The sequence below is a fragment of the Mobula hypostoma genome, chromosome X1 (assembly GCF_963921235.1).
Source record: "Mobula hypostoma chromosome X1, sMobHyp1.1, whole genome shotgun sequence".
Taxonomy (NCBI): domain Eukaryota; kingdom Metazoa; phylum Chordata; class Chondrichthyes; order Myliobatiformes; family Myliobatidae; genus Mobula; species Mobula hypostoma.
Window position 1 is genome coordinate 36,412,988 of NC_086128.1, and position 25,772 is coordinate 36,438,759.

A 25,772-nucleotide genomic window follows, 5' to 3' on the forward strand; every position below is an offset into this window, starting at 1 on the left:
CTAACCTGGAGCATATTGCTTCAAGTTATCCCACCCTTTCTCTACCGCACACATTCACTGTATTGAAATCAGAGTCTAATGTGCAATCATTTTCATAACTAGAGTGTACCAGACATCACCAGATCTGTCAGTCATCTGTCGCTACTATCTAATTTAACCTGTTCTCTACACCATTTTAGTTAATATCCTTGTACTTCAGCTCTTTGTAACTTGAGCTTGCTTCTCAATGTCATCTAGACACTCTTTGAAGGCAGGTGTGTGTCACCCTTGCTAGATAATACCTGCCAATGAACCCATGTCTCGTCATTACACGGTACTGTGCATGGTTGGTGAAATTCTAACCAGCTTACTTCATCCACCTTTCCAGTTTATATATGCAGTTGATTCCTCTGGGAAAGTGGTCCAAATTGAAGGAAAATAAAACAAAGTAGCAACTCTGAGGAAGAATAAAATAAAAAGTAAAAAAAGATAGTTAACAAATTTCACGTCTCATGCTGGTGATAATAAACCTGATTCTGATCCTCCAAAAAAGTAGTTAACATTAAATTGATAATGTTCTACACAATATAAAGTTTGATTGCTTCCCAAAGAAATGAAAAGTAAACACAATGCATGGTTTTAATTCTATTATTCTCAACAGTTAAAACTTAATCGCATGGGGTTCTTAAGATTACTATTCTGGTACTAAGCTAATTTAAGGAGATAGAATTCCCAATCAATGCATTGGTTGCATTATATTAGGTGTCTATCATTTTTGCAAGGAAAGTATGTTTAGGTCTCCAGTGAGTGTATGTTAGGACTCGAGATTTTCCAGGCCTTTTCAAACTTGTAAAATCTTTTGAGAGACGGAACAACTGCAGCATGTTGAAGAAATGTGAACAATAGATTTCTTTCTCCTTTACTCAGCAGTTCCACTGTCTCCAGAATTATTTTGTGGGATTACAAATGGCAAATGGCCATGCATTTCTTCTTTGGTTCCCTATTTCAAGCGTTTACCTAATTACTTGAGACAGAATAACAGCTGCACAGCGCCAAGTCATGATGAGCCATGGGTGCATGGGGTGGGGGGGGTGGTATTAGGGTATTATCCAGCAAGGGTGATGCACCCCCTGCTTCCAAGCCAGAGTATAGATAAAACTGAGAATTAAACTCAAGTTATAAGAGCCATAGTACAGGGATATTAAGTAAAACAGTGTAAAGAACAACTTAAATATGATTGATGACTCACAGGTTTGGCAATGTTTGGTACACTCCAGTTATGAATCTGATTACACCCTAGACTCTTGATTTCAATACAGTGAATGTGTGCAGTGGAGAAGGGGAGAGGTAACGTGGGGTGGAGACTGGATCTTCTGTCTGACGTGTCTGGGTCATTTCAAGCCTGCAATGCCATGAGCACCTCTCTCAGCGGTGACCTTTACTTACTCTCAATTGGATTAGTAGCTCAGGTTCTACACAGCAAGAGCCAACAAGACCAGGTCTGCTGAAATTAATGATTGAGGAGCTGTGAGAGCAGCTTTTGTGAAACCGTTGGTGGCTTGGAAAAACAAACACCGTGGTTGAGTTAAGGAGATCACATACAGTAATGGCCATTTCCCATCTCCCTCACATCTGGCTGTCAGTGATCTCAGGAACAACAGCAGACCACTTTCGAAGACTGGACTGTTAGGCAAGGTGACTGATGGCATTTGCTCTAAGTTACTCAATCTGCCCATAAAAACAAACAATGGTATCTTTCCTCCCATTACATAACTTTATCTAATTTTGAATGAGATCTGCTACTTTTGTTAATCAATCTGCCTTCTGCAGCATACCTTTAGAGTCAAGAAAGCCACATAATTCTATTTGGGCTTAACCACCCAAGCACAAGGCTATATTGGAACAGAGACAGAAAAAAAAACTATAAACGTTGCAGCAAATCAAATCTAACATCTGGAGCCAAAATGCAATAATTTTAGCATCAGAACAATGAGAAACACAGCACCAGTGCCTTAGATTATTTTAATCTGACTGTGTGGTCTCGTCCAGTTCGCAGATTCTCATTTCACTACATGTTAAGACAATGTAACTGATTAAGATATCACCAACACTAGATTACTGACTTCTAAGGCTGGACCACCATTCATGAATGCTGACAGAACATTCAAAACAAGTGGCACTCTTATCACTGTTCAGCTGATAGCTACCAAGCTAAAATGTTGGTAATGTAAAACAGAGAGATCATGTGATGCAGAGTGTCTAAAATTGGTTTACCTCATTTCCTCATAGAAGTCAATATATCTCTAACCACAGTCACTTCTTCCGCTCTGGCTAAGTGTCAGTTCCCCTTTGAAAGAATAAGCCCTTTTGGTAATGATCCCTCCTCACGCTGAGAACACTCGATTTGTTTAAAACCTCCCACCAGTTAATAGGTCAGATTGTGAACTCTGCAAGTAAATAAAACTGATCGTTGGTCCCTCTTCAATGTCAGCAACCTTATCCAGCCCTAGTCCAGTGCATTTTGCAGTATTATTCAGGTGCTACAATAAGAGAGGAGGTACTTTGTGGGTAAGTTATTAAACTGGAGTCCCACATATCTGCTTTGGTGGATTTAAAAAGCTGTCATACTGTGTTAATAAAGAACATGGTGCTTCCCCTAATTTTCCAGCCAATGTTGTTTTGCAACCAATGGTAACCAAGGATGTTATCAATCGACTAGCTGCTGTTTGTGTGACACCTCTGTGTGAACTGGCTGCTATACTTCCTGCATTATAACATTTCAAAATTCTTCAGTAGCTGTAACATTACTTGCAAAGTTTCCAAAGTACATTGCATAAATACATTTGAAAATAAAACCATAGGAGTAGGCCACTTGTACCCCCAAGCCTATTTCACTATACTATATGATAATGGATAACCTTCTCAAAGACTCATCTCACCTTCCGTGCTCATTCCCAATGGCCCCTAACTCCATGATCTTTCAAAAATTTATCAACCTCTTCTTTAAGTGCCCCCAGTTATCCATCCTTCACAACTCTCCAGGGTAAGGAACTTTAAAGATTCTGAAAGTTGCCCCTACATATCTCAGTTTTATATTTCTGTCCCCCTCAATCTTGAAACTACGACCTCTTATTCAAGTTCTTCCGCTACTGGAACTATCCTGACATCTTGTCACTTCTCCTGAGTATTTTACATGTCTCCATAAGATCACCCATCATTTTGCTAAGATGCACTAAATGTGCATCTAAGTTCTTTGGCTGCTCATGAGTGAAGACTTTACTCATCCCAGGAATTAACCTAGCAGATCTCTTTTGGATTGCATCAATGGAGTTCTTAAATAAGGAGAACTAAACTGTGTTCAAGGTGTGACCTCACAGTACTTTCTACAGTTGTAACAATACTTCCTTACTCCAAAAGGCTATTTGACTTCTTACCTCTTGCTACACCTGCCTGCTAGCTTTTTGCAATTCATGCACAATCACACAAACTCTTCACTTCGTCTTTGGTACAAGTATAATGGGTTCTCCTATATCAAATTAACTCAAGCACAGTATTAGCCATATGCAAAAGTATGCAAACACTTCTTCACACTTTTTTTTTGTCAGTTTGAGTTACAGGTCCAAGCTTTCCCTGAGCACTTTGCCACTTCTCCTGCAGTTTTAAATCCCCTTTCTCTCTCAGTCTTCTCCCCACTTCCAATGCAGTACCTGCTTTCTGATGTTGATGTTTTTCATTAAAAGTCACGCTTTGAATGAAAAGGATATCTCAGCAGTCTATCTATTCCTCCATGAAGGTTGAATAAAAAGAACTCAATGCAGCTATTGCCCCATCACAGTAGTTGGGATTACCCCGCAGATCACCGTTGAAGTAGTGGTAAATATCATACATTGGAAAAATGTAGTCCATGCATTTCATACACTGTCATCTCTAGTTGCATGAGTAATAAGAGTCCCTTTTACATCCTTAGAAGCAACAGTGAATTTTATATCCTAAGAAATCACCTTTACTGTGCAGAGCATTATATGGTAGTGAACAGGCCTAATTTTAACCCCCTCGCGAAGCTGGGTTCCCAACACTGGATTGTAACCTACTCAAGCAGTCCCTTCTCAGTCAGGCTGAAACAGGCCTCATAAGCACTGTGTTGAGCAGTGTCTGCCCTGGGCTGGGGATGGTTGTGTGTGGGCACTGCACATAACCACCAATGTTTATGGATATACCACATATATTGCCTGGTAAAAAGACACTGTGTACTTAACTCATGAAGGATTCAAAATTGTGTAAATTACATTAGGTGTCTAATTACTTTTATATTTTTTAAAAATAAAATTAAACTATTTACCACACAAAAATATGGTGTCACACTATCCAGCTTTAAGATTTCTTTCTCCAATGCTTTCTAATCACAGCAGCGCTGTCAGGTCACAATGTACTTAAGTCCAGCCTCAGTAGTTGTGGAATTTTTGTGGAAATAATTTTGGAGTTTTTATTTTGAATTATTCATCTGCTGTAGAATTTATCAAAACCTTTTTTTTTTACTATTATCCAAGGTTTGTATAACACACAGTTAAGCTCATGCTTTATTCAGAACAAATCCATGATCAAAATTAATAAATGAAACTCAAAAACCTTCAGATCCAAAATAAAAACAGAAAATGCTGCAAACACCCAGCAGGTCAGACAGCAGCCGCGGATAGAGAAACAGTTAACATTTGAGGTCAATGCCCTTTGATAGAGTTTAACTGTTTCTTTCCACAGATGTTGCCTCACCTGTTGAGTGCTGACTGCATTTTATTATTATATTTCAAAATTAACAATCATAACAATTATCCTACATTTTGGACTTGTGATAATGCACTGAGCAAGCCTTGGGGTTTGTAGCCCTGACAAAGTGCAAGTGCAAAGTACATCTGTGAATTAACACACAATGCCATAAGACGTTACATTCAAGCTCACCTACTAATTCAGGAGATAAAGATATTGCAGAAGCAAATCTCCCATACTAAAATATTGTGGCTGGTATCTTCTAAATTTTATCAGATAAATTCCACAACATCTACAATTAGATACAGTAGCTTGTCGATAGTAATGTCACTTCACTCAACAGAGAAACACCTTTGAAACATGGTATTGCACTGAGGCCCACCACTGGTCGGAGTCAGCCATGGATGCTGTGTCCCAGCTGTCTACGTGATATGCAGGCCAGGGCAGTACCATATGGAGAGCAAGCGTTTGCCCTTGTAGCAACAGCTGATGACTCTCCACACAGCTGATGAATCCAAAGGAACAGCAGGGACTGATACATTTTGGTACCAGCAGTGTCGCAGGAGTTGCCAGTCAGCATTGAACTCAACGTAGGACTGCCCTAGGGACTCCAGCTCCAGACTTTTTCTCAGGGTTTACTCCTGAAGCCTTTCCAATGAGTGGGTATAGCTACAAGGCAGGGAAGGTTTGAGATCAGAGTTTCCCTTCTCCTAGGTGAGTTGCCAGCCACAGCAGACAAGCCCTGTCTGCACAATAGGAATCACTGTTGCCAACTTATACACAAGGTCTCACAAATAACAATATCAGAAAGATCAGATCATCTGTTGTAGAGATTAGTTTTGGCCAGATCACCTCCTTTACTTTATAGGAACAACTGATTGTTGGCAATCCTTACAACAGAATGTGCCAGAGTTTTCTTCAGGGCACTAGTTATACTTCTGTACTGAGCTTTTTAATTAGATGAGTTCTCAACTAAATGAAAACTGCAGGATGGTCCTTTTGCAGCAAAAAGAGTTGAAAAAGATATTTTAAATCCAAAAAGCTGCAAGCCTGCAGTTAAACTCTGGAAAATTATATGGAGGTTTGAAGACTGCTGCAGTCTTTTATTAAGCGGTTAGAGCAGCAACAACTTCTTCCCCTTGAGACAACTCGCATTAAAAACGAGACATTTGATCTGAAGACATGAAGCTGGAGAGACGGGAGTCAGTCACTCGAGAGCAATGTGTTTCCTGACTTGTGCAGGTGTTAGCTTTCACCCTATGAACAAAAAAGGCAATGTTCACTCCACTGCAGGCTATCATTTCCTTCGTGGCTATCGGCCTGCAGAGTGTATTAGGTATCACAATGAATGTAGCAGCTTGTACTAACAGGCAATTACTGCGCTGAAAAGCCACCAAAAGAAACAGTAGCTAGTCGGTGCCAAGGGGTTTTCTGCATCATTATAGGATAATGGGTGCACTTGACTTTGCTACATAAAACATTTCCCATCACCTGGCAGACTTCAAGATGGAAGCTTACCGATGTCCTTTGAACTGGAACTCTGCTAACTTTGAACTTTCTTAGGTCATGAAAAAGAAAGTGCAGTCTATGTTTCCTCCATTATAAATGTGAGATCATTTTTATTCCGTTGGTTTTATAAAGTCTGGCGATGAAGCAAGTGCACTGATACTCTTGCATTACAGCTCAGTAACAAAAATCTACACAAACCTCACAGTCACCAGTATGCACTCTTTCAACAGGATAACTCTAATAAACTAATTTAAGTCAATCTTAGTAAAAATGTGTGAACCTAACCTCAAGCTGAGCTACAGATTCTCCCCATCACCAAGTATACATCCTTCTTCCTCTAACACCAAACAACATTCTCCCTGTCTGAATGCCCTTACTCCCTGTGGACTTGCCACTGTTTTCCTGACTGGCCTCCTGCTTGCTACCCTCCGTGTCCTTTAGCTCATCCTAAGCCCTCGGTCCATATTCTAACTAATGACAAGTCCTGTTAGCTCACTGAACAATCCTTATCCCCAATCTAGCATCCCCTCATTGAAGAGAATGAGAAATTTGAAGTCTTCCATGATACAAGATCCATCATTTCTGGTTGCCTCATTATAGGAAAGATGTGGATGCTTTAGAGAGGGTACAGTGAAGATTTACCAGGATGCTGGCTGGATTAGACAGCATATCCTTTGAGGGCAGGTTGAGCAGATTTGGGCTTTTCTCTTTGGAGTGAGGGAGGATGAGAGGTGACTTGATAGAGCTGTATAGGATGGTAAGAGTGGACAGCCAGAAGACTTTGTTCCATGGTGGAAATGGCTAATACGAGGGGACATACTGGCATAATTTTAAGGTGATCAGAAGAAAGTATTGGGGGGGGGAATGTCAAAAGTAGGATTTTTTTTAAAACACAGAGAGTGGTAGATGCATGAAATGTACCACCAGGGGTGGTGAAAGAGGAAGGGACATTAGGGGACATTTAAGAGAGTCTTTGATAGACACATGGATGAAAGAAAAATGGAGGGCTGTGTGGGAGGGAAGGTTTAGATTGATATTAGAATAGGTTAAAGAGTGGGCACAATGCCGTGGGCTGAAGGGCCTGTATTGTGCTGTAATGCTCTATATTCCATCTTTCTCCCAATCTACATAACGTCTTCCAGTCACGTGAGATCTCCACTCTCCTCCAATATACTGTAGGTCTCTTGCGCAGTCCAAACTTATATCATTTGACCACTCCCTACCCCAATTCACTTTATCCATTCTCTCTGAGACACTCCCTAAATGATAGAGGATGCTCCTGAATGGCTGAAGGATGTTTGTCAAAGGGTTAGCGAAGGGGAGGGGAGAAGGAATGAATTTATGAAGTGGGAGGAGATAGGGATGGTCAGAGCTATTAAAACCTATAACCAAATAAAATTTTGATGTGGATTAGTTGCACATTTACTTTGAATTACTTGAAACATGTCCACCTAGAGTCAGATAATATTTCTGCATAATTTTTCTTTAAATTGCATTTTTGAGGTAATTTCTTAATTGTGTTTTTAAATAATTCTGATCACTACATGACATTTAAAGTTATAATTTGCAACTTTAAAGGTCTAAAAACGTTAAAGCTCAAAGAAGTGAGACAAAGGATGTGGGCAAATTCTCATCACTTGTGCACAAGTTTCTGGAATGATGCTTGCTGAGGTGCCACATGAACCACCGGATGCAGGTTACGTGTGAAACTAGAGCTTGTGCTTCAGTCTGGGTCTTACAATGAATATCTAAGCTAACCACATCACCACACACCTCTGTGCAGTCGTCATAGTTTTTCCTATAAACATAAGCCATCTTGTGAACTGCTGATTAGATGGGTTTTCAAATGTTAAATTTGTTCAAGTGCTTAGATGCATTTAATTGTTCTATGTGCTCATTACAAAGGATGGATTGAATTCTGTGTCAATTTAATCCAAATTTTTGGAATGGGATCAGGAAATGTGAAAATCCAACTTAATTAAGTAAATAAATAGTAAATGCCTTTTTAAGTCAATCTTTATGAAAGCAAGGCACCTCTCATTTTCTAGTCAGTTATGCCAGCCCCCTGTTTGATCAAGCCAATCTTTACTCTCATATTTTAATTCAGTTTTACACGTGGGCATCACAATTAGACCATAAACCTTTAATAGCCATGCACTGAGGCATTGTTGAGATGTTGTACCTTACTCGGGGAGAATGCAACACTGAGCACTGACTCAGTGACCAAACAAAGAATTAAGTAATCTATGCTTAACATATCATAAACTATCTTAACAACAATCTTAAAAAGACCTATTAACTACCGAGACAAATCCATCCATAAGTAGACTTTAGATGTGGACCTAGCATTACACACCAGGAAGGCCTTGGGGTTCAATTCTTATTTTCTTTTAAGGAATTAATGCTGTAAGAGATCAAGGTTGCAGGTTTTAACATCAGAAAGCTACTAAATGATTCCTGTTAGAAACTGTGCTTGTGCAATAGATTAGACTTGGCTGCAATTCAAACACTGGTGAAGTTCTTTACCAATAGCCAGCTCTCTAAGCCCCTGCCCTCAGAGGGCCTACTTAATAGAGAAAGTGCAAGGAAACCAGGAACTCTCTTCCAGATGGCCCTTGAGGAGAATGATGGAAAGCACTTAAATCAGGAATTCAAGACCCAATATATCAATGATAAAACATTATTCAATCAGCAGAAATATATTGTTAAGAAAGTGATCAATTTTATTTGTAGATTTAAATGATATGGATGCTTTTATAACAGTGGCAACGTTTCCAAAAAAAATGGCTGAAACAGACTCTGAGTGCCATCAGATTTCCCTCTCACATTCTAGAATTAAATCTTCTTTTTGGATCATCATAATTGCAGTTATATCCGTGGACATTTGGTAAATGAGCCAGCTTCTACACAGAATCTCACATACTGATTTTTCACTGCTAATCAGTGTTCCAGAAAACTAACTCCACCCTAATGAATCTCTCAGTCCTGTTCTAGTAGCAGTACATTCTGTATCTTCCATTCCATTTCTAACATATTCCCAGCAAGTGCCAATATTATCATCATCAAGCCTTGAAAATTCTTCATCTCTCCAACATTTTTCCCCTCATTTTATAAAGATTCAAAAATAATCTTGTCCAGCAGCCTTCCTGAGTCTTGGTTTAGGTTGTGCTTACAATCTTTTGTCTTGTGCCCTGCCTTTGTAAATGGAAACATGATTTTAATATGCAAGTTTTGATCAAGTTGTATGTGGGAGCCTGGCGTATGCAAAGATAATCAAATATCCTAAGAGTGACACTTTGGTGGAACAGATTTCCGGGACAACCACCTCCCCCCCCCCCCCCACTCCCAGTGACTCGTGAGCAGACAGCACAAGTTCTATTTTATACCATAAAGTTACAATGGAACAAAAGCAATTTTAAAAAGAGTACACCATAAGACATAGGGGCAGAATTAGGCCATCTGGCCCATCGAGTCTGCTCCAGCATTCAATCATGGCTGATCTTTTTTTCTATCTCCTCCTCAACCCCAGTTCCCAGCCTTCTCCCCATAACCTTTGGTGCCATGTCCAATCAAGAACCTATCAATCTCTGCCTTAAATACACCCAACGACCTGGCCTCCACAGCTGCACATGGCAATAAATTCCACAAATTCACCACCTTTTGGCTAAAAAAAATTTCTCTGCATCTGTTTTGAAAGGGCACCCTTCTATTCTGAGGCTGTGCCCTCTTGTCCTAGACTCTCTCACCACGGGAAACATCCTTTCCACATCTATTCTATCTAGGCCTTTCAACATTCGAAACCTTTCAATGAGATCCCCCCTCATCTTTCTGAATTCCAGCGAGTACTGACCCAGAGCCATCAAATGTTCCTTGTATGATAACCCTTTCATTCCAGGAATCATCCTGGTGAACCTCCTCTGAACCCTCTCCAATGCCAGCACATCTTTTCTAAGATGAGGAGCCCAAAACTGTACACAATACTCAAGGGGAGGCCTCACCAGTGCCTTATAAAGCCTCAGCATCACATCCTAGTAGGTGTGTATTTGTCTTCACTGTCAGGCCAATAATAATCCAGTGAGTCTGGATCACTTGCATGACTGATTTTCATTTCATTTCTTTCAAAGATGTATTCTATAAAGAAGGCACCGTTGATCTTTTTAAGATTACAGGCTGGGTGGCGAAGACAGGAATCTAATCCACACTTCAGATGGATTAACAGAACCCTCCAATGTGGTTGCCTTTGAAGAGATGCACACTCTTCCGATTAGGGACCAACTCAGATGGCCCAGTACATTTGATAAGAAAGGACATCCTTTAAAATGTAGTCACTGCAATGGAAAAGCACACAAAAGGAGCTGGAGGAACTCAGCAGATCAGGCAGCATCGATGGATGGAAATGGGAAGTCAATGTGTCAGGACAGGACTCTTCATATGCCCAGTCCAGACCCAAAATGTTGACTGTCCATTTCCCTCTATAGATGCTGCCTGGCCCACTGAGTTCCTCCAGCTCCTCAGTGTGTTGCTCCAGCATATGTAGTCTCTGGTGTCACCATTATTATGTAAATATGGCTGCTAATTTGCACACTAATTTACCAAGCCAAGGGACAAATATCCAGACAATGCTTTGGTTTGGTGATGTTGATTGGCTTCCCAAGGACTCCAATAAAAGACATGAAATTTTTATTATCACTTGTCAGGACTTTACTTTAGAGCCTGATCCTAAGGATGAATGGTTGTACTTATATTTTACATGTTTGCTGTAATGTTCTAAACCAGGTCCATAGTCCAACCATGTTAAAATGGTGACTAAGGAAGCAATGGGTGTTTCTTATAGGTTTTCTGCTTTCAAAATTACCCATTTTTACATAGCTCACAGAATGTTAAAAAACCAGGTTCAGGGCCAAATTAGTGGAAGCTAAAAGTAAATCCTTGGCATATAGACTGACAAGAAGCTACGATCATTTCACATGACCATATACGGCAAGCAGTCTCTATCATCTGGAGTCGACTGCTGACGGTTACAGAAGACTGTCTGATTTTGGTCATACTAATCAAGAGCTGGCGGATGTGGCTTCACAAAAGTCTGCTATTATAACAGGAAGTGCGTGCAAGTTACAGCTGTTTCAAGATACCTAAGTTTGCCTCGCTACAATAGTTTAGAGACAAATAAGTTTCAGCAACTTCTGGAGAAGTTCTAATTGCCGAAATAATGTAAATCTTTTTGAATCATTTCCAAAAATATATATTTTTTAAAACTTGAGGTTTGCATTAACTTCACCATCATCAGTGCTGAGAACTATGCAGAAACCTCCCATTCTCTTTTCTGCACATTTTTGCCTTCACTGTCAGAACAGTAATCTACTGAGTTTGCATCAATTGCATGCCTGACTTTCACTTCCTTTGTTTCAAAGATGGATTCACAACTGAGACTCCATCATCTGCAGCCTTTTGTTGTATCCAGCTCCCCCGCTCCTGTTGCTGTCGCCTCCTTTCCCTCCCACACCCAACTCCATCTGCCAATCAACCCTTCCTCATCTGATCCACCTTGTACTCGCTTCTTTCAATCTGGATGCACTGTCTCCACCCAAAACGTTGGTTGTCCATTTCCCTCCACAGATGCTGCCAGATGTGTTTTGTTACATGATTGATTGGTGTTGACTATTAGATTACTACCTAGGTGGTGAAGACACTGCAAACGTAACATTCTGTGGGTGAAGGGATTTAAGTTATCAATTTTCCTAGGCCCTTTTCGATTTGAAGATAACCAAGAATAATTTTGCAATCAGTGTGTCCCAGTGCGTTACAGAGTAATGTCCCTTGTTGCAAATTCAATGGTTTGATAGCTTGGTGACATGCAAAGTTCAAAGTTCAAAGTACAAGTGCAAATGTGTTGATGACCAATAGCTACCTTGCTCATGATGCTACTCGACAGAAATTCAGTTGCGCCCGAAGTATTGAGTGATACAGATTCTGCTTTACTCTTGGTGTGATCTGTCCTAAAGGAAGAGGAGCACTACAAGAGCATGCAAGGGAAAACTGGTATGTCTTGGGAGGGAAAGAGAGGAGAAGGTGCCGATGAGCCTTGGATCAGTAGAGAATCGATAAAAAAAGAGTCTTCCACTGAAAACTATGTCGTAACACTTTGTTTGACATAATATGGCTCATCCACTCGAGCATGATCTGGAATGTATGTTCCTGTGGAGTGATGCAACTGAAGTTGCAAATCATTGGAATCAATGGTTTTCCCCATGTATAGCACTGATAAAGGAAATATTATGTGATCAAAATTGTAGTCAAACTTGTCTTTGGTCCTGAATGTGACTTCATAAAAACATTACATGTCATGAAAAAAAAAGCTCTAGAAATGGGTATGCTCGTTTAAAAAAGGGAAGCTTATACTTAAAAAAATGAACTTACATATTGGCATCATGAGATGCTTACCAACAAGTGTAATGTGGTCACAATTGTTGAATAAATGGCATAGCAGCTCATGAGATAATTATCTACCAATCTATTTTCACTGCAGGGTCACCACAGGAGCTCCTTTGTGTTCTTTCAATAGTGACATGAAAATCTTAAACATACAACTACAACAGGCAGCGTAGGCCTTGGTTTAATTTCTCATCAAAATGACAGAACTTCTTACAACGCAGCACCAATGAAGTAAAATTAGGTTAAGTTGTGGAACCTGAACTCAAACCCACAATAGTCTGTCTCAGATATGACTGTGTTACCACTGAAACAAAATGTCACTCAGAGATAGATTTTTTCAAAAGCATGTGAAAGATGACTGATAAATGATCCCAGGGTTTCAGAATGCATTGTCACTTCATGCTTTCCATCAGATTTTGCTGCTGTATGCACTTATATATCTGTGGAAATGTCAAGACAAAGTTAAAGACGAATAATATTTCCCTTCTATACTTCTAAGTCAGTCAGCATTCTTAGAATTGCTTGTCACCTCCATAATGACTGATAAGAAGTACATAGGTTAGCTTCATTAAATTAACTCTCATCACATTTTTGTGCTCAGATGCCATGCTTAATGCAGTGAGGTATAAAACCATTAACCTTTACATTATCCTATGATAAAGATCAGTGGATGCAAGTGTTGAGGTTGTGTGTCACCAAGAAAGGAAATATTGATTTTTCGCATTGGCAGGCAAAGCACATCAAGATCCTACTTACTATTCCAGCACCAGGATGATTTCTGAGGTCGTCTCATACACTTCATGCAAGTCTACCACATGAGAGTTGCTCTTCGCTATCTCAAGGATTGCAATCTCGTTGATAATGTCCACGCGGCAATCTTGGCCCTTCCTTCGTTTCCGTAAGAACTTGGCTGCATATTCCTTTCCGGAGGCATTTTCCATGCATTTCTTGACGACTGCAAATTTGCCCCTGTGAGCGAAGAGAAACATCCACATTAGTGGCTACTGCCTTTAGATTATGCATTGTATCTAGCATGGACTCCACTTATTGAAGAAGAGACTTAAAATGGCTCATCATTTTTGAACACTCAGTTGCTGTAACCCAACGGTAGGACTGCAGATTTGTGCAGCATGTAATGTGGAAAACAAAATAGCTGTTAAAAGTTTTATTACATATGACTATTTCAAAGCCAACTGGAGCAGTGCAGCTCCAACAGTGTTAACACCACCCACAGCAATGCACCCTGCTCGATTTGCACCCATCCTCTAGGTTAATCATTCACTCCCGCCACTGCCAGTGGACCATTGCTGCAGTACATATCATTTATAAAACGCACTGTAGCAACTCACCAAGACTTCTCCAACAGTGTCTTCCAAACTGGAGGCCTCCACAACTTAGAAGGTCTAGTGCCATACAATATAATGCAAGGGTTTTCTATTGCCCCTCATACAAGAAATTCCATCCTTAAGGCCACTGCTCCCTGTTCCCTTTGAAGTTAAATACCTTCCCAACAGAAACATGTTCTCTAGTTTGCGAGAACCTGGAACACCCCACCTAACTGCACCGGGGTAAGCTTTCACAGACTGCAGTGGTTCAAGACAAGGGCTCGCCATTCAGAATTGGAATTAGGTTTAATATCACTGCCATATGTTGTGAAATGCGTTCCAGTTCCAATTTCTCAAGAGCAAGTAGTAATGGGCAGTAAATGCTAGCCTCACAAACGATGCGTACATTCAGTGAATGTACGCACCAAGAAAATTGTACCCTCTCTCTCTCCAATGTTCAACTATTAATTGTGTAAGTCAAGCAATATCTCCCCAAAATGGCTGAGTTCAGGATCGTTGTGGAAGATCTAACAGGAAAGTAGTTGTATTATATTGCCAATGACACATTGAATCCTGATGGTAATACAATTGCCCGTGCACATTGGAGGATGGTAAACATTCCCCATCCACAAACGTGCCATCCCAGTTTTCAAGGGATGGTAATTGAGCCATTAAGATCAGATAAAATTAGATTGTTAGGAATGAGAAATGACGCAAAAACCTTTCTATAACCTCCGGGAAAGATGCAGAAACAAGTGATTTCCCCATCACATTTTGTGATTTCCCCATCAGTACATAAATGCGGCTGTGGAAAGCATCAGGGACTGAGAATAAAAGAGTGTTTGTTTCTGTTTTAGAAAATAAGCCCATAAGAACATACAGCACAGTAACAGGCCCTTCAGCCCACAATGTTATGCTGGACTTTTAACCCACTCTAAGATCAATCTATCCCTTCCCTCCCACATAACCCTCCATTTTTCTGTCATCCGTGTGTCTATCTGAGAGTTTCTTAAATGTCTCTAATGTATGTGTCTTTACCACCACTCCTGGCACACAACACTCTCTGTGTAAATAAAAACACTTACCTCTGACATCCCTCCTATACTTTCCTCCAATCACCTTAAACAGCTATAGGTAGAGAGGTTAAAAAAACAATCTTTATCACACACTAAGCATGCAGTGCATTGCTTTTGATAGTCAATTTTCAGCAAAGAAGTGCATCTTGTAGCTGCTGCAAATTACCTGTTTAAATGCAAGTAGGTATTTTCAGGTTTCTACACAATAGTCTTTTCCTATTTATCATAATGGCTCTTTGAAAGAAGTAAAAATTCATAACAAGTAATGATACCAAATCCCAATTCTAGTAGTAACCAGCGAGTCAGAATGCTTGTAGTGCTTAACTTCCAATTCTATAGAAGTTGTATTAGTTAGAAAAGTAACAATGGGAGCACACCAAATAGTGGTTGTGCAACAAGATTGCTAATGTGGCAATTATTACAGCAGATACTGGAAATTAAAATATTTTGAGTATTTTGCCTTTCTGTTGTGTTTCACATTTCAAAATGCTGCTTGCAAGCTTCACTGGAATGAATTCCTCAGAGACTTACAAATTTTATCATGAATCATTTTAGTGTATCTTTCATAATTTCACTAGAATGTCGTGGCTTGGCTTCCATCCAAGTATTCCTGACCTTGCAGTACATGGGGAAAAGGGAGTCATTAGATATTCATGTTCTTTATTGCAGACAGCTCAAATACTTTCCACTCCCATCCCAAAATTTTCTCACTTCATTATCTCATTCAGCTACCTTTTATAGGGCATGGGAGAGTGGTGACAGGAGACCTTTCAAAATGTTTTAGGATCAAAACAAAAAGAACTAGCCAACAGGAAGACCATTAAGTTTTATTAGCCTTGGTGCTTTTTTTTGGTTTTAGTTCAACTTATATTTTCAGTTGAACTGGAAATACCACTGCATTTTCTAATTGTGTCAGATGTGGTAGCAACAACCTCAGGTCTAATCTTTCACCGAGCTAGGCTTTGACACTACAAGTTAGTTTTGCAGGCCCAATTGATCAGACGTAACACTGCACACAGGGCAAGTACAAAAAAAAAGTCACTTCCTCCATTAAAATAACATGAAATGTCAATCAAGGAAGGTATCCAACAGGCTGTACCAAGTTAAACATGAAATATGCAGTTTTAGCAATTAAATGTTACTACTTGTCTTCAAACATGTTTTGGTAATTATTTACTGCTTACTATTTACTAAATGACATACTGCTTAAAGCACTTAATAATTTGTTTTGATCCAATAATCTTTCCAGCTTTAATAATTAAAACATTCTCTAAAATCTTCATAATCCAGTTTAAGTGGATTAAAGACCATGATATGAATTGGAGTATATTGCAGTCCAAGCCGCACTCTTTTAAGTGAATGTTAACAGCACAATAGTTGAATCAGAGCTATCAGTAGGATATGGAGAAGCATTTGAATTGGTGTTGCTGCTTGCTAGTGTAGAATCCATCTGGATTTTATGCACTTAAGTTTCAGTGTGCAATAGTTTTCAGTTTTATTTTGCAGAGTCCCACTCCACTGCAACTAGTTAACCTGTAATTCCACAATTGTTAATGGAGTTAACAGGGGTAACCATTAAAACTGAACAGAACTGAAAGAATTAGCAAGAATATAGTGGTAAAACAACAAAGACAGGTCTAGGAAAATGTGGAGTTGATAGGTAGAGAAAGATAGGTTGAATCTCTTCAGTGTGATGTAACAGGTAAGTATACATGAAAGATTAACCCTTCTCAGGTAGTTAGAAAGAATAGTGAGATATATTCACATGTTTGACATTGGATTGCTACAAGCAGCAATCATTTAAAATAATCCATTTGCAATTTCAACACCTAAAAATACATTTACCAATGTGATCGTTCACTGTACACTGCAGTTTGCCTTTGCTGGTTGCTTCTCATTACTATAGATCAATTGCCCCAGGTTAAGTAGAACTTACTCATACCTGAATAATTTAATTATGTTGTTAATAAGCGTTAAATAATCCTAAAGGGAGATCCTACTTCTCTACGATCACCAGTATTAATATCTCGGAGGTGCTGGAGTCTTGAGTCATGGTGAGTAAATGAATGAAATAAAGAAGCTATCATTCTTAAAGATTCTGGTCAAGTCCTGGAGAAGACGCTGAGCAGCTGCTTCATTAGTGGCCAGGAGCCAGGACTTGGTAATGTGGAACACATTGCACACTATGGGATCAGTAACACACATGGCAGAGTGCTGTCTCTTCAATTACATTGCCTGTTTGAGCTTCATAATTATGTAAATTCAAAGTAGTTTCAGATGATTAAAAAGTGGATAGGGAATTTGGAAAGTTTAAAGCAAATAAATTAATAATCCCTTCATTTAGACAGAGTGGCAATTATTCTATTACAATTCTTGTGTATTCACCTCGGCTTACTTCATTGGAAATTTATTTTTCACTGGGCATGTTAGAAGAATGTACTGTATTGCATGCTTGAACCTGGTTCAGCTGCCCTCACCTTTGTACAAGACCCATTAGGTCAAAATATGTGTAAGCTTTGTAAAATGATTACAACTACATCAGGATATATCCAAATTTGCGGCTTTGCTGGCAGAATTATATAAATAAAAAGCTACACTTTAATCTTTAAAGAAGCCCTTTTACATGGACAGAGCCAACTTTTTAACCTGAAAGACTCATTTGAGGAATACTATAAGGAGCTGATACAAGATTTGTTTGTTGTCATTTTTCAGTACACAAGTGTAAAAGAAAATAAAATGATTGTTACTCTAGATCAGATGCAGCACAAAAAAAACATAATAAGCATAAAGAGCAAAATTATATAAAAGAAAACACATTAAACCACCGAAGAATCCTAGAGGTCTAAAAGAACCCATGGACTTTATACCCTGTCCAAACTTTGGAGGTGTGAATCATGCATTGCTGGTTAAAGCACACATCTTTAGATCAGTGGGCATGTGGTTATGAATGGTGATAGAAAGTTTCTTCAAAGTAAAAGTGAGTGGGCAAATTTCCTCAAAGTAAAATATCCTATTTCAAGATACTTAGCAAATGCTGCATTGTAATAAAAATCGAGGGATCATATTAAATGGGCAAGGATTCTAGTGAAATTATTTTGTACTGTAATTTTTATTTAACTTATACTTTTGGAACTAGGATTAAAAATTCATAAACCATTTTAGACATTTCATACAGGGTTATCGTAGACTGCATAGATAGTGCATATTAGGTGACCTTAAATAAAAGTCACTTCAAATATATGAATGATATTTCTGATATGATTCATTTCAAGAATCTCATGTTTGTCCCCGAACAAGACAAACACTGATTTGACATTGTGCTGTAGGCTAAGCAAGTAAACAATTACCAAAAAATACAAATATAAGCTTCATTCACATTTCTCTTTGATTCAATTAAACTCCGTTATCATTTTTAAAAAAAGTTACTTGATTATTCTGGAGGAGAATTCAAATCAAATCAAATGCACAGCAGTAATTAGCAATATATTAACAGAATATTGGGTATTTAATTTAATCCCAAATTATGTTTACAAATCAATATTTTTGTGAGTTAGATCTCACTTTTGAGGAAATTTGCCCACTTACTTTTTCGTTGGAGAAACCTTCTTTCCCCACACATAGTCACACACAAGTTGAAGGATAAAGATGACTATCATAAATCAAATCTTTACCTCTAAAATTTAGGCAAGATCACCTAGGGTCAAAATCCTAGGCTCTATTTAGAGATGTATAATCAGATTATTCACTCCTCGTGGATTCGTTTATAACAAGAGCCGCGAGATAATGTCGCAGCTCTATTAACCCTGGTTAAATCACACTTGGAATATTGAGTTCAGTCTGGTCACCTCATTATAGGAAGGATGTGGAAGATTCAGAGGGTGCAGAGGAGATTTACCAGGATGTTGCCTGGATTAGAGAACATGTCTTATGAGGAAAGATTGAGTGATCTAGGGTTTTTCTCTTTGGAGCAGAGGATGAGAGATGTGTAGAAGATGACAAGAGGCAGTGGACAGCTACAGATATAGTGGATAGCTAGTGACATTCTCCCAGAGTGACAATTTCTAATTTAAAGAGGGAATAATATTAAGGTGATTGGTGAGAAGTACCGTCAGATTGTTTTTCTTTCTTTTTTTCTTACACAGGAAGTGGCAAGTATATTGAACGTGCTGTCAGGGGTGATGGTAGAGGCAGATACATTATGAACATTTAAGAGACTCTTAGATAGACACATGGATGAAAGAAAAATGGAGCGCGATGTGCGAGGGAAGGGTTAGATTGATTTTGCAGTCGATTAAGGGGTCAGCACAACATTGTGGTACAGTGTAGTACTATGTTCTAAGTGCATTGATCAACATCCCTCAGCACCTTTTTAAATTAGATGTACTTTCACCCTTTCAAAACATGCAGACTGCAAACTCTACCCAATGGGTGACCAATTCTAGTTGTTCTGAATGTAGGGTGTTAACTTACATACTTCAAACCCCAAACGCAGCCCACCCATCCAGGCTTTGACTTCCAACTTGGCAGCTGGTGGAGAGAAGAATTGGCCCCTTAGCCTTTGAAGCCACAAATATATCCCTCTAGCCTCAACTTCTGGTTAAGTCTTTCCCCTCAAACCTTTGGAGCTTCATCTCTAGTTTAATTTTATTCCAAAGGACCCTTGACAGAATCAGCTCCTGTCTGACATCCATTTTTTGCTCCTGTCTGACATCCATTTCTTTTGCACCTCAGTGAGATTTTTAGTCACGCATCATGTGTGTCAACTCAAATCCACTATCATAAGCCATCTGGTTAACAGTGCAGTGATATTTGTTCTGAAGGGCAGACAAATTAATAAAGCTTTGCACACTGCAGGATTCATGTGGAATTTCTGGATCCTAGCCAAAATACTTATTTCTTCACCTTTGGCAGTAGAATTCCACTGGTGACAAATGATGGCACATAACAGTTGTTTGTTGCAATTTGCCACCTCTAACCTGCATTCCAATCCAGTCATAAATGCAGGCTGGGGCAAGTCATTACTTCTCTCTGTTTGTTATACACACAAGCCACTGTTTTATGAGAAATACAAATTATAAAAGCACACGCTAAAGGAAAGGGCAATCCTTGTGTGACTGGAATACAAAGAATTCAATAGACCTTTTGGATTTCTTTAAAGTCAGCAATCATAAAGCAAGGCAAGTCTGCTGAGGAAAATTTTGAAAAAGATATTTTCAAACAATAAAGGAAAGCATCAATTTAGAGTGCCCAGGAGACTGCCAGGAATGGTTGTTTCATTGTAGCTGCTTATGAAGCAAATGCAACGTTTCCTTATTAGAGTCTTAGATGTCTACAGTAAAGAAACAGGCCTTTCAGCCCATTGAGTCCATGTTGACCACCAGGCACCCACTTAACAATAAACCTACACTAAACCTATTTTGATTTTCCCCACATACCCTTCTAAATTTGCCTTTGATTTTACTTGCTCTTACACATGATATTTGGACCATTTTACCCCCAGTGAATGTAACCTGCATCTCAGAGAGACGCCCTGCAAGGAGCTGTGCAGCTTTGTGCAAAAACTTTCTCCTTCCCCACTTCAAAGAGAGACATTAAGCAGGTATGCATGTGGGCCAAGAGGCAGGAAATGTATGTGGGTTGTAGGGGGTGGAGGTGTTGGAATGAGGGAAATCAAACCCCAGGAAGGAGTGCTAACAAAAAATTTTAAAAATGTAAAACCATAACAACAAAGACAACATTTCTATATCACATTCTCCTCACTAAAATGATCACCCCTATCTAATTAAATGATGGAACAAATCTGAGAGATGAACAGCTATTCCTAGTCTTAAAATAATGGTATCTTAGGCCTTTATACCTCCCAGAAACCAGAAATATTAACATTCTGTGTTAATTCTTTTAAGTGAATCCTCAGTTTACAACTAAGAGGGCTATGGGCCAAACATGGGCAAATAGCACTAGTTTAGGTGGGCATCTTGGTTAGCGTGGATGAATGGGGTTGAAGAGCCTTTTTTATGCTGTGTTACTCTATGATTCTACAATTGAAGCTCAAAGTACACTTGCAGAGTTCAAGTCAGTTTCAATGTTGTACTAGATGAGTGACAACAGTTGTCATTGCATCTAGCAGTTAGGCGGGGAAAAATACTATAGAGATCAAAAGAGTTGTGACGACTTCATGTCATTGTCCAGAGTGTGCAAGCGTCACTTGTCTGTGGTGACACATTATCATATCTCATTACACTGGTTATTGTAACCTAGCAACAGTGTTATTGCGCAGAAACTACAAAATGGTCCACCATAACTGTGCTACAGTAAAACATACAACAGGTTGCTACCGGTAAAATATACAAAAAGATTTTGTTATGATGATATTAGCATTGAATTTTCCTATGCCCTATGCAGCTTAAAAGGTCTGTGCTGGGTCTGAAATCTGGTTTCACCCTCTTTCCCCATTTCCTAGTTTTCTGCTAATAGTTTGACTTTTTCCAATCACAGACACTACGGTTACTATTTTTACTGACATTGTAAACTTCTATGCACAATATATTACATAAGCACTAAATTACCTCAAGTTAAAATGTCAAAGTGTGAGTCTGCCCTTGGAGGTTGTTGCATCATTATGTTCCTGGAGCAGTTCCATGGCAATTAGCAAATCTGCTGCTGGAACAGTCACAAAGCCAAAAAGGACAAAAAAATATTGACAAAGAAAATAGTGCCAAGGTAACATAGCGGTCAGCATGACAGTAACATAGCTCGGGGTGCTGGAGTTTGGAGTTCAATTCCAGTGCCGACTGTAAGGAGTTTGTTCTGTGTGGGTTTCCTCTGGGTCTTCCCACAGTCCAAAGACGTGCTGGTTAGTTAGTTTAATTAGCCGTTGCAAATTGTTCTGTGATTCGTCTAGGTTTAAAGAGGTGGGTTGCTAGGTGGTGCGGCTGCTTGGGCCAGAAGGGCCCAATTCACACTGTATCTCTAAATAAATTAATTAAAAGGTGCAAGTGATAGGCCAAAGAGATTTTTATTCAAAGAGAATATAATTCATCTGGTTTAGCAGCTAGCAGAAGATCAGAATACTGAATAACGGCATATTCTCATCACCTGGTCGCAGTACCCTCAAGAAAGGCATGTCTGTTTTCAAAAGCGACCTGCCCCATCCATTTGAGTCTGAGTGAAATAGTTACACCTGTGTTAAACAGTCCTGACTGCCATTGAGATGAAAAGCAAAAGGAAACTGGGCATCTTGAGTTTTGTGGAACCATAATCATAACATTTCCTCCTTCACAGAAACATTGGGAGCGTGCAAATTCTGAGGACATTTGGGTTCTCAGTGAAGCACAGTAAGAAGATCAAACGAAAGTTTCCAAACACTGTATACACCCTTGAGAGATATTCCATCCCTTCCTAGGCTTGAAAATCTATGCACTCAATTTGAATAGATTACAATCTGGCTCCTGTAAAATAAAACATTCTTGTAACTTTACACTGTTGTGATAGCTAACAATAAATTTTATGTTAAATGTAAAATGATAGCAAGAATGAAAAGTTAAGACAGCGATTGAAATGAAGCACCAACCTCCGAATTTAACATTTTTTAGACATTGAATGCTATGGTTACACAGCATGGAAACGGCCTTCAGCCCAGTTCATTCATGGTGCCCACTAAATTAGTCCCATTCGCCCACATTAGGCTCATAATCCTCCGAAACCTTCTTCTTCATAACTTAACAGATTCATTTTAAATGTTGTTATTGTACCTATGTCAAATATTGTTATTATACCAGCTAAATACTATCAACGTCTTGTATGTCAATGCCTCCAGCCTACCACTCCATTCTGTTAGATTGTGACTAACCTATCCAGCTACCCTTACAGGAAATAAAAAACCCATACAATTCCACCCCAACCAATCAAATGGTTACATCCAGATGCAATGAACAATGGTCACAAGATAATAGATCACTTTACAACTTACAAATGCTCTATTTGATTTACAGCAGACTGCTTTAAGTTATTCAGTAATTATCATGTGACCACATTCTCTTACATCAGAGTCTTTATTTGAATTATACCTTTAAATGGACAAAGTAGTACAAAAAGGAATTACACCTATTTCATGACTAAACTATTGCACACTGGGAGTGTTCTTCCTGTGCCCATGAGCGTCATGATCATTGGACTTCCTGGGTGTGGAGTGCTCACTGTATCACTGGGATGTAGGGTAGAGAAAAATCAACCAAACAGGAGTAGCTACCTTCATGAGATCTCCCAGCATTGCATCTTAAGGAAAGAACTGCGAACAATCAATGTGTATCTATTTCTCTCCCATTCTTCCATAATATCCAATGACTTTCTTTAATTACCTTTAGGTAATTAACAGAAATGCAAATTGTATGAAGTTGCAATTGCTCTAATCGCAGAGTGCTCTATTGAAGAGAGTCATATGATTTTTGAGATTTTACTCAGCATACCTGTTTAATAAACTAAGCATACCAGTTTTCATTACAGTGGTTGTGCTTTATGTCAGTAAAAATTGATGCTACAAAGATGGATTGTCAGGGGCCTTAGGATGGAGATGCTGACAAGAAATAGGCAGGCACTCCTGTAGAAACATAAAAAAAATTGTCAAGCAATGTTTCTAAAAACATAATTCTCAACCCGGCAGGTCTGGTATGAATAATTCCAACAAAACAATGAAGTGGTTTAAAGACTGCATTTTTAATCAGAATGTATTGACTTAGCCAATTCCACTGGGCCAACAGCTGAAAGACCCTCTACTCTTCTTGGGAGCTATAAGGAGGCCAATGGGGAATAAGAAAAGAATAGTAATGCTGTCCATATTTCAACGACTCCTGATGAAAAATGACTGGTTAGACAGGAAGGGCTTCATTTTAATCCTCCCAACAAACATCTGGTGAACACGTAAAAGATGTGCACTTGGACAAGGTACCAAAAGTTCGTAAGCATCAAGGAGCCATACTAGGCTGCACGACTGGTAGTAAAATAAGTACACCAGTAAGATGATACTGCTGGAAAGACAGCCCAAAGTACCATATGGTAAAGTTTCAAAACTTCATTTCTGTACCATGACAAGGGGCATTGCTTAATCTTTACAGCACTCCATTAGGCAACAATAGAAAATGTTGTGTGCACAACCTACTCTGACAAGATGAATGATTAACATATAAATATTGATAAGATCCTTAATCATTTTTATATTTGTGGCATTTGATGCCAACACCAACCTCTGGACCCTGTGCATATGGAAACCTTGTCTTGCTGTTCATTCAAGTAGTGATATATTTATATATTTGAGAAGTAGCTTATTTTGTGGAAGAATAGTTAATTTTTATGCTTTTTTGATAATATAAACTTCCTAAGTACTGAGGTTGGATAAATGGTGTATTTCTGCGCTGTTTAGCCCTAAGGCCAAGAGAGCTAAACATAGAGAGGATTGAGCAGCTTAATACATGAGAGAGGGACGATTTTGGAAGGTCACAGATAAGGAGGAAACTGAAGGGAAAGAATGTCATATAGCTGTAGGAACTACTGGAAAGTAGATGAAAAGACCATAGAGGAAATCAGAAGGAGAATTAATGCGAAAGAAAGAAAAGTTGTAGGTACCAGGAGAAGGTGTATGTGAGAAGGCAGGGAGAGATCTTGGGGGCAAGGAAGGTCCTTTACAGGGAGCATAGAATGATCACAGTTGGTGGTGGAGGAGCAGATGCAATGTAGGAGTAATCTCCCCAGAGGAGTTTACCATAACCAAGAGCTGCCCAATACCAGCTTGGATAGGGACTAAGTAGAGAAATCTTCAACCCTTCAGAGGACCACACTATTCACGGTCTCAGGTAACAAAATTCCAATAAAAACCTGCCCGCCACATTTTCCTGCATTTACTTGTTTCTTCAGCTTACAGTTAGTTGGAGATGATAAGTATTGCTAGGAAATGGAAAAGAATCCCAAAATGAGATCTGGTAAACTGTAGGCCCACAACACCACTAAGCCAGCAGAGAGTTTGCGCTATACAGTTATACTGCAGGCAATGGGAATAACATCAGGCCAATGTTAACCATTCAAAAGGATTCATAGTCCATAGGAAAAGGTGATACGTCATTTGACCCATCATCATATTTTGGAAAGCTAATGTAACTAATACTTTGCATGCCTGGACAGCAGGGCTCATGCAGAACCTGTACACTGTTACTCAAACAATTCCTGTTTTGTCACTCTATTTGTTTGGACAAGACTCTGGTTAAACCTAGTGTTAAGTTACCCAAGCACAAAGCAATAAAATTAATAACTTTTGAACAGTGAAAAGCATCCTGCTTTCGATTTTTCAAGCGGTAAAATTATTTTTGAAGGACCCAATATAAATAATTAGGACATCTAGGAACTTAAAAAGGACACAAAAGCCTTGATCCTACCAGAAGGACTTGAACTCCCTCATGAGGCTATGAATTGCTTGCCCTCCTCTGCCCACCCAAATCTCCCTGCTACACACACAAAACTGTACTTTGGTAGCGGACTCAGTGAAACTCCGCAACAGATTAACTTGTAGGCCCCATCCACACAGAGGTGCTTCTCAAGAAAATCAAGTTTCAGGTGAAAGCAAGGAAGATACACTAATGGGATTTCTTCCTTTCAGATCGCGGTGTAGCTGCACTGTAACACTACTACATGTGGACCCTGATAT

The 25,772-nt window shown here is 39.2% G+C and overlaps 1 protein-coding gene across 1 annotated transcript in view; it reads right to left on the minus strand.

Annotated features, from left to right (window-relative positions):
* The window catches only part of LOC134340149 (serine/threonine-protein kinase 17A-like), a 58,228-nt gene that overhangs the window by 20,937 nt on the left and 11,519 nt on the right, over positions 1-25,772 (minus strand). The window contains exon 2 of the mRNA XM_063037052.1: positions 13,438-13,650. Coding sequence (XP_062893122.1) covers positions 13,438-13,650 — 213 coding nt within the window. The remainder of the gene's footprint in view (positions 1-13,437; positions 13,651-25,772) is intronic.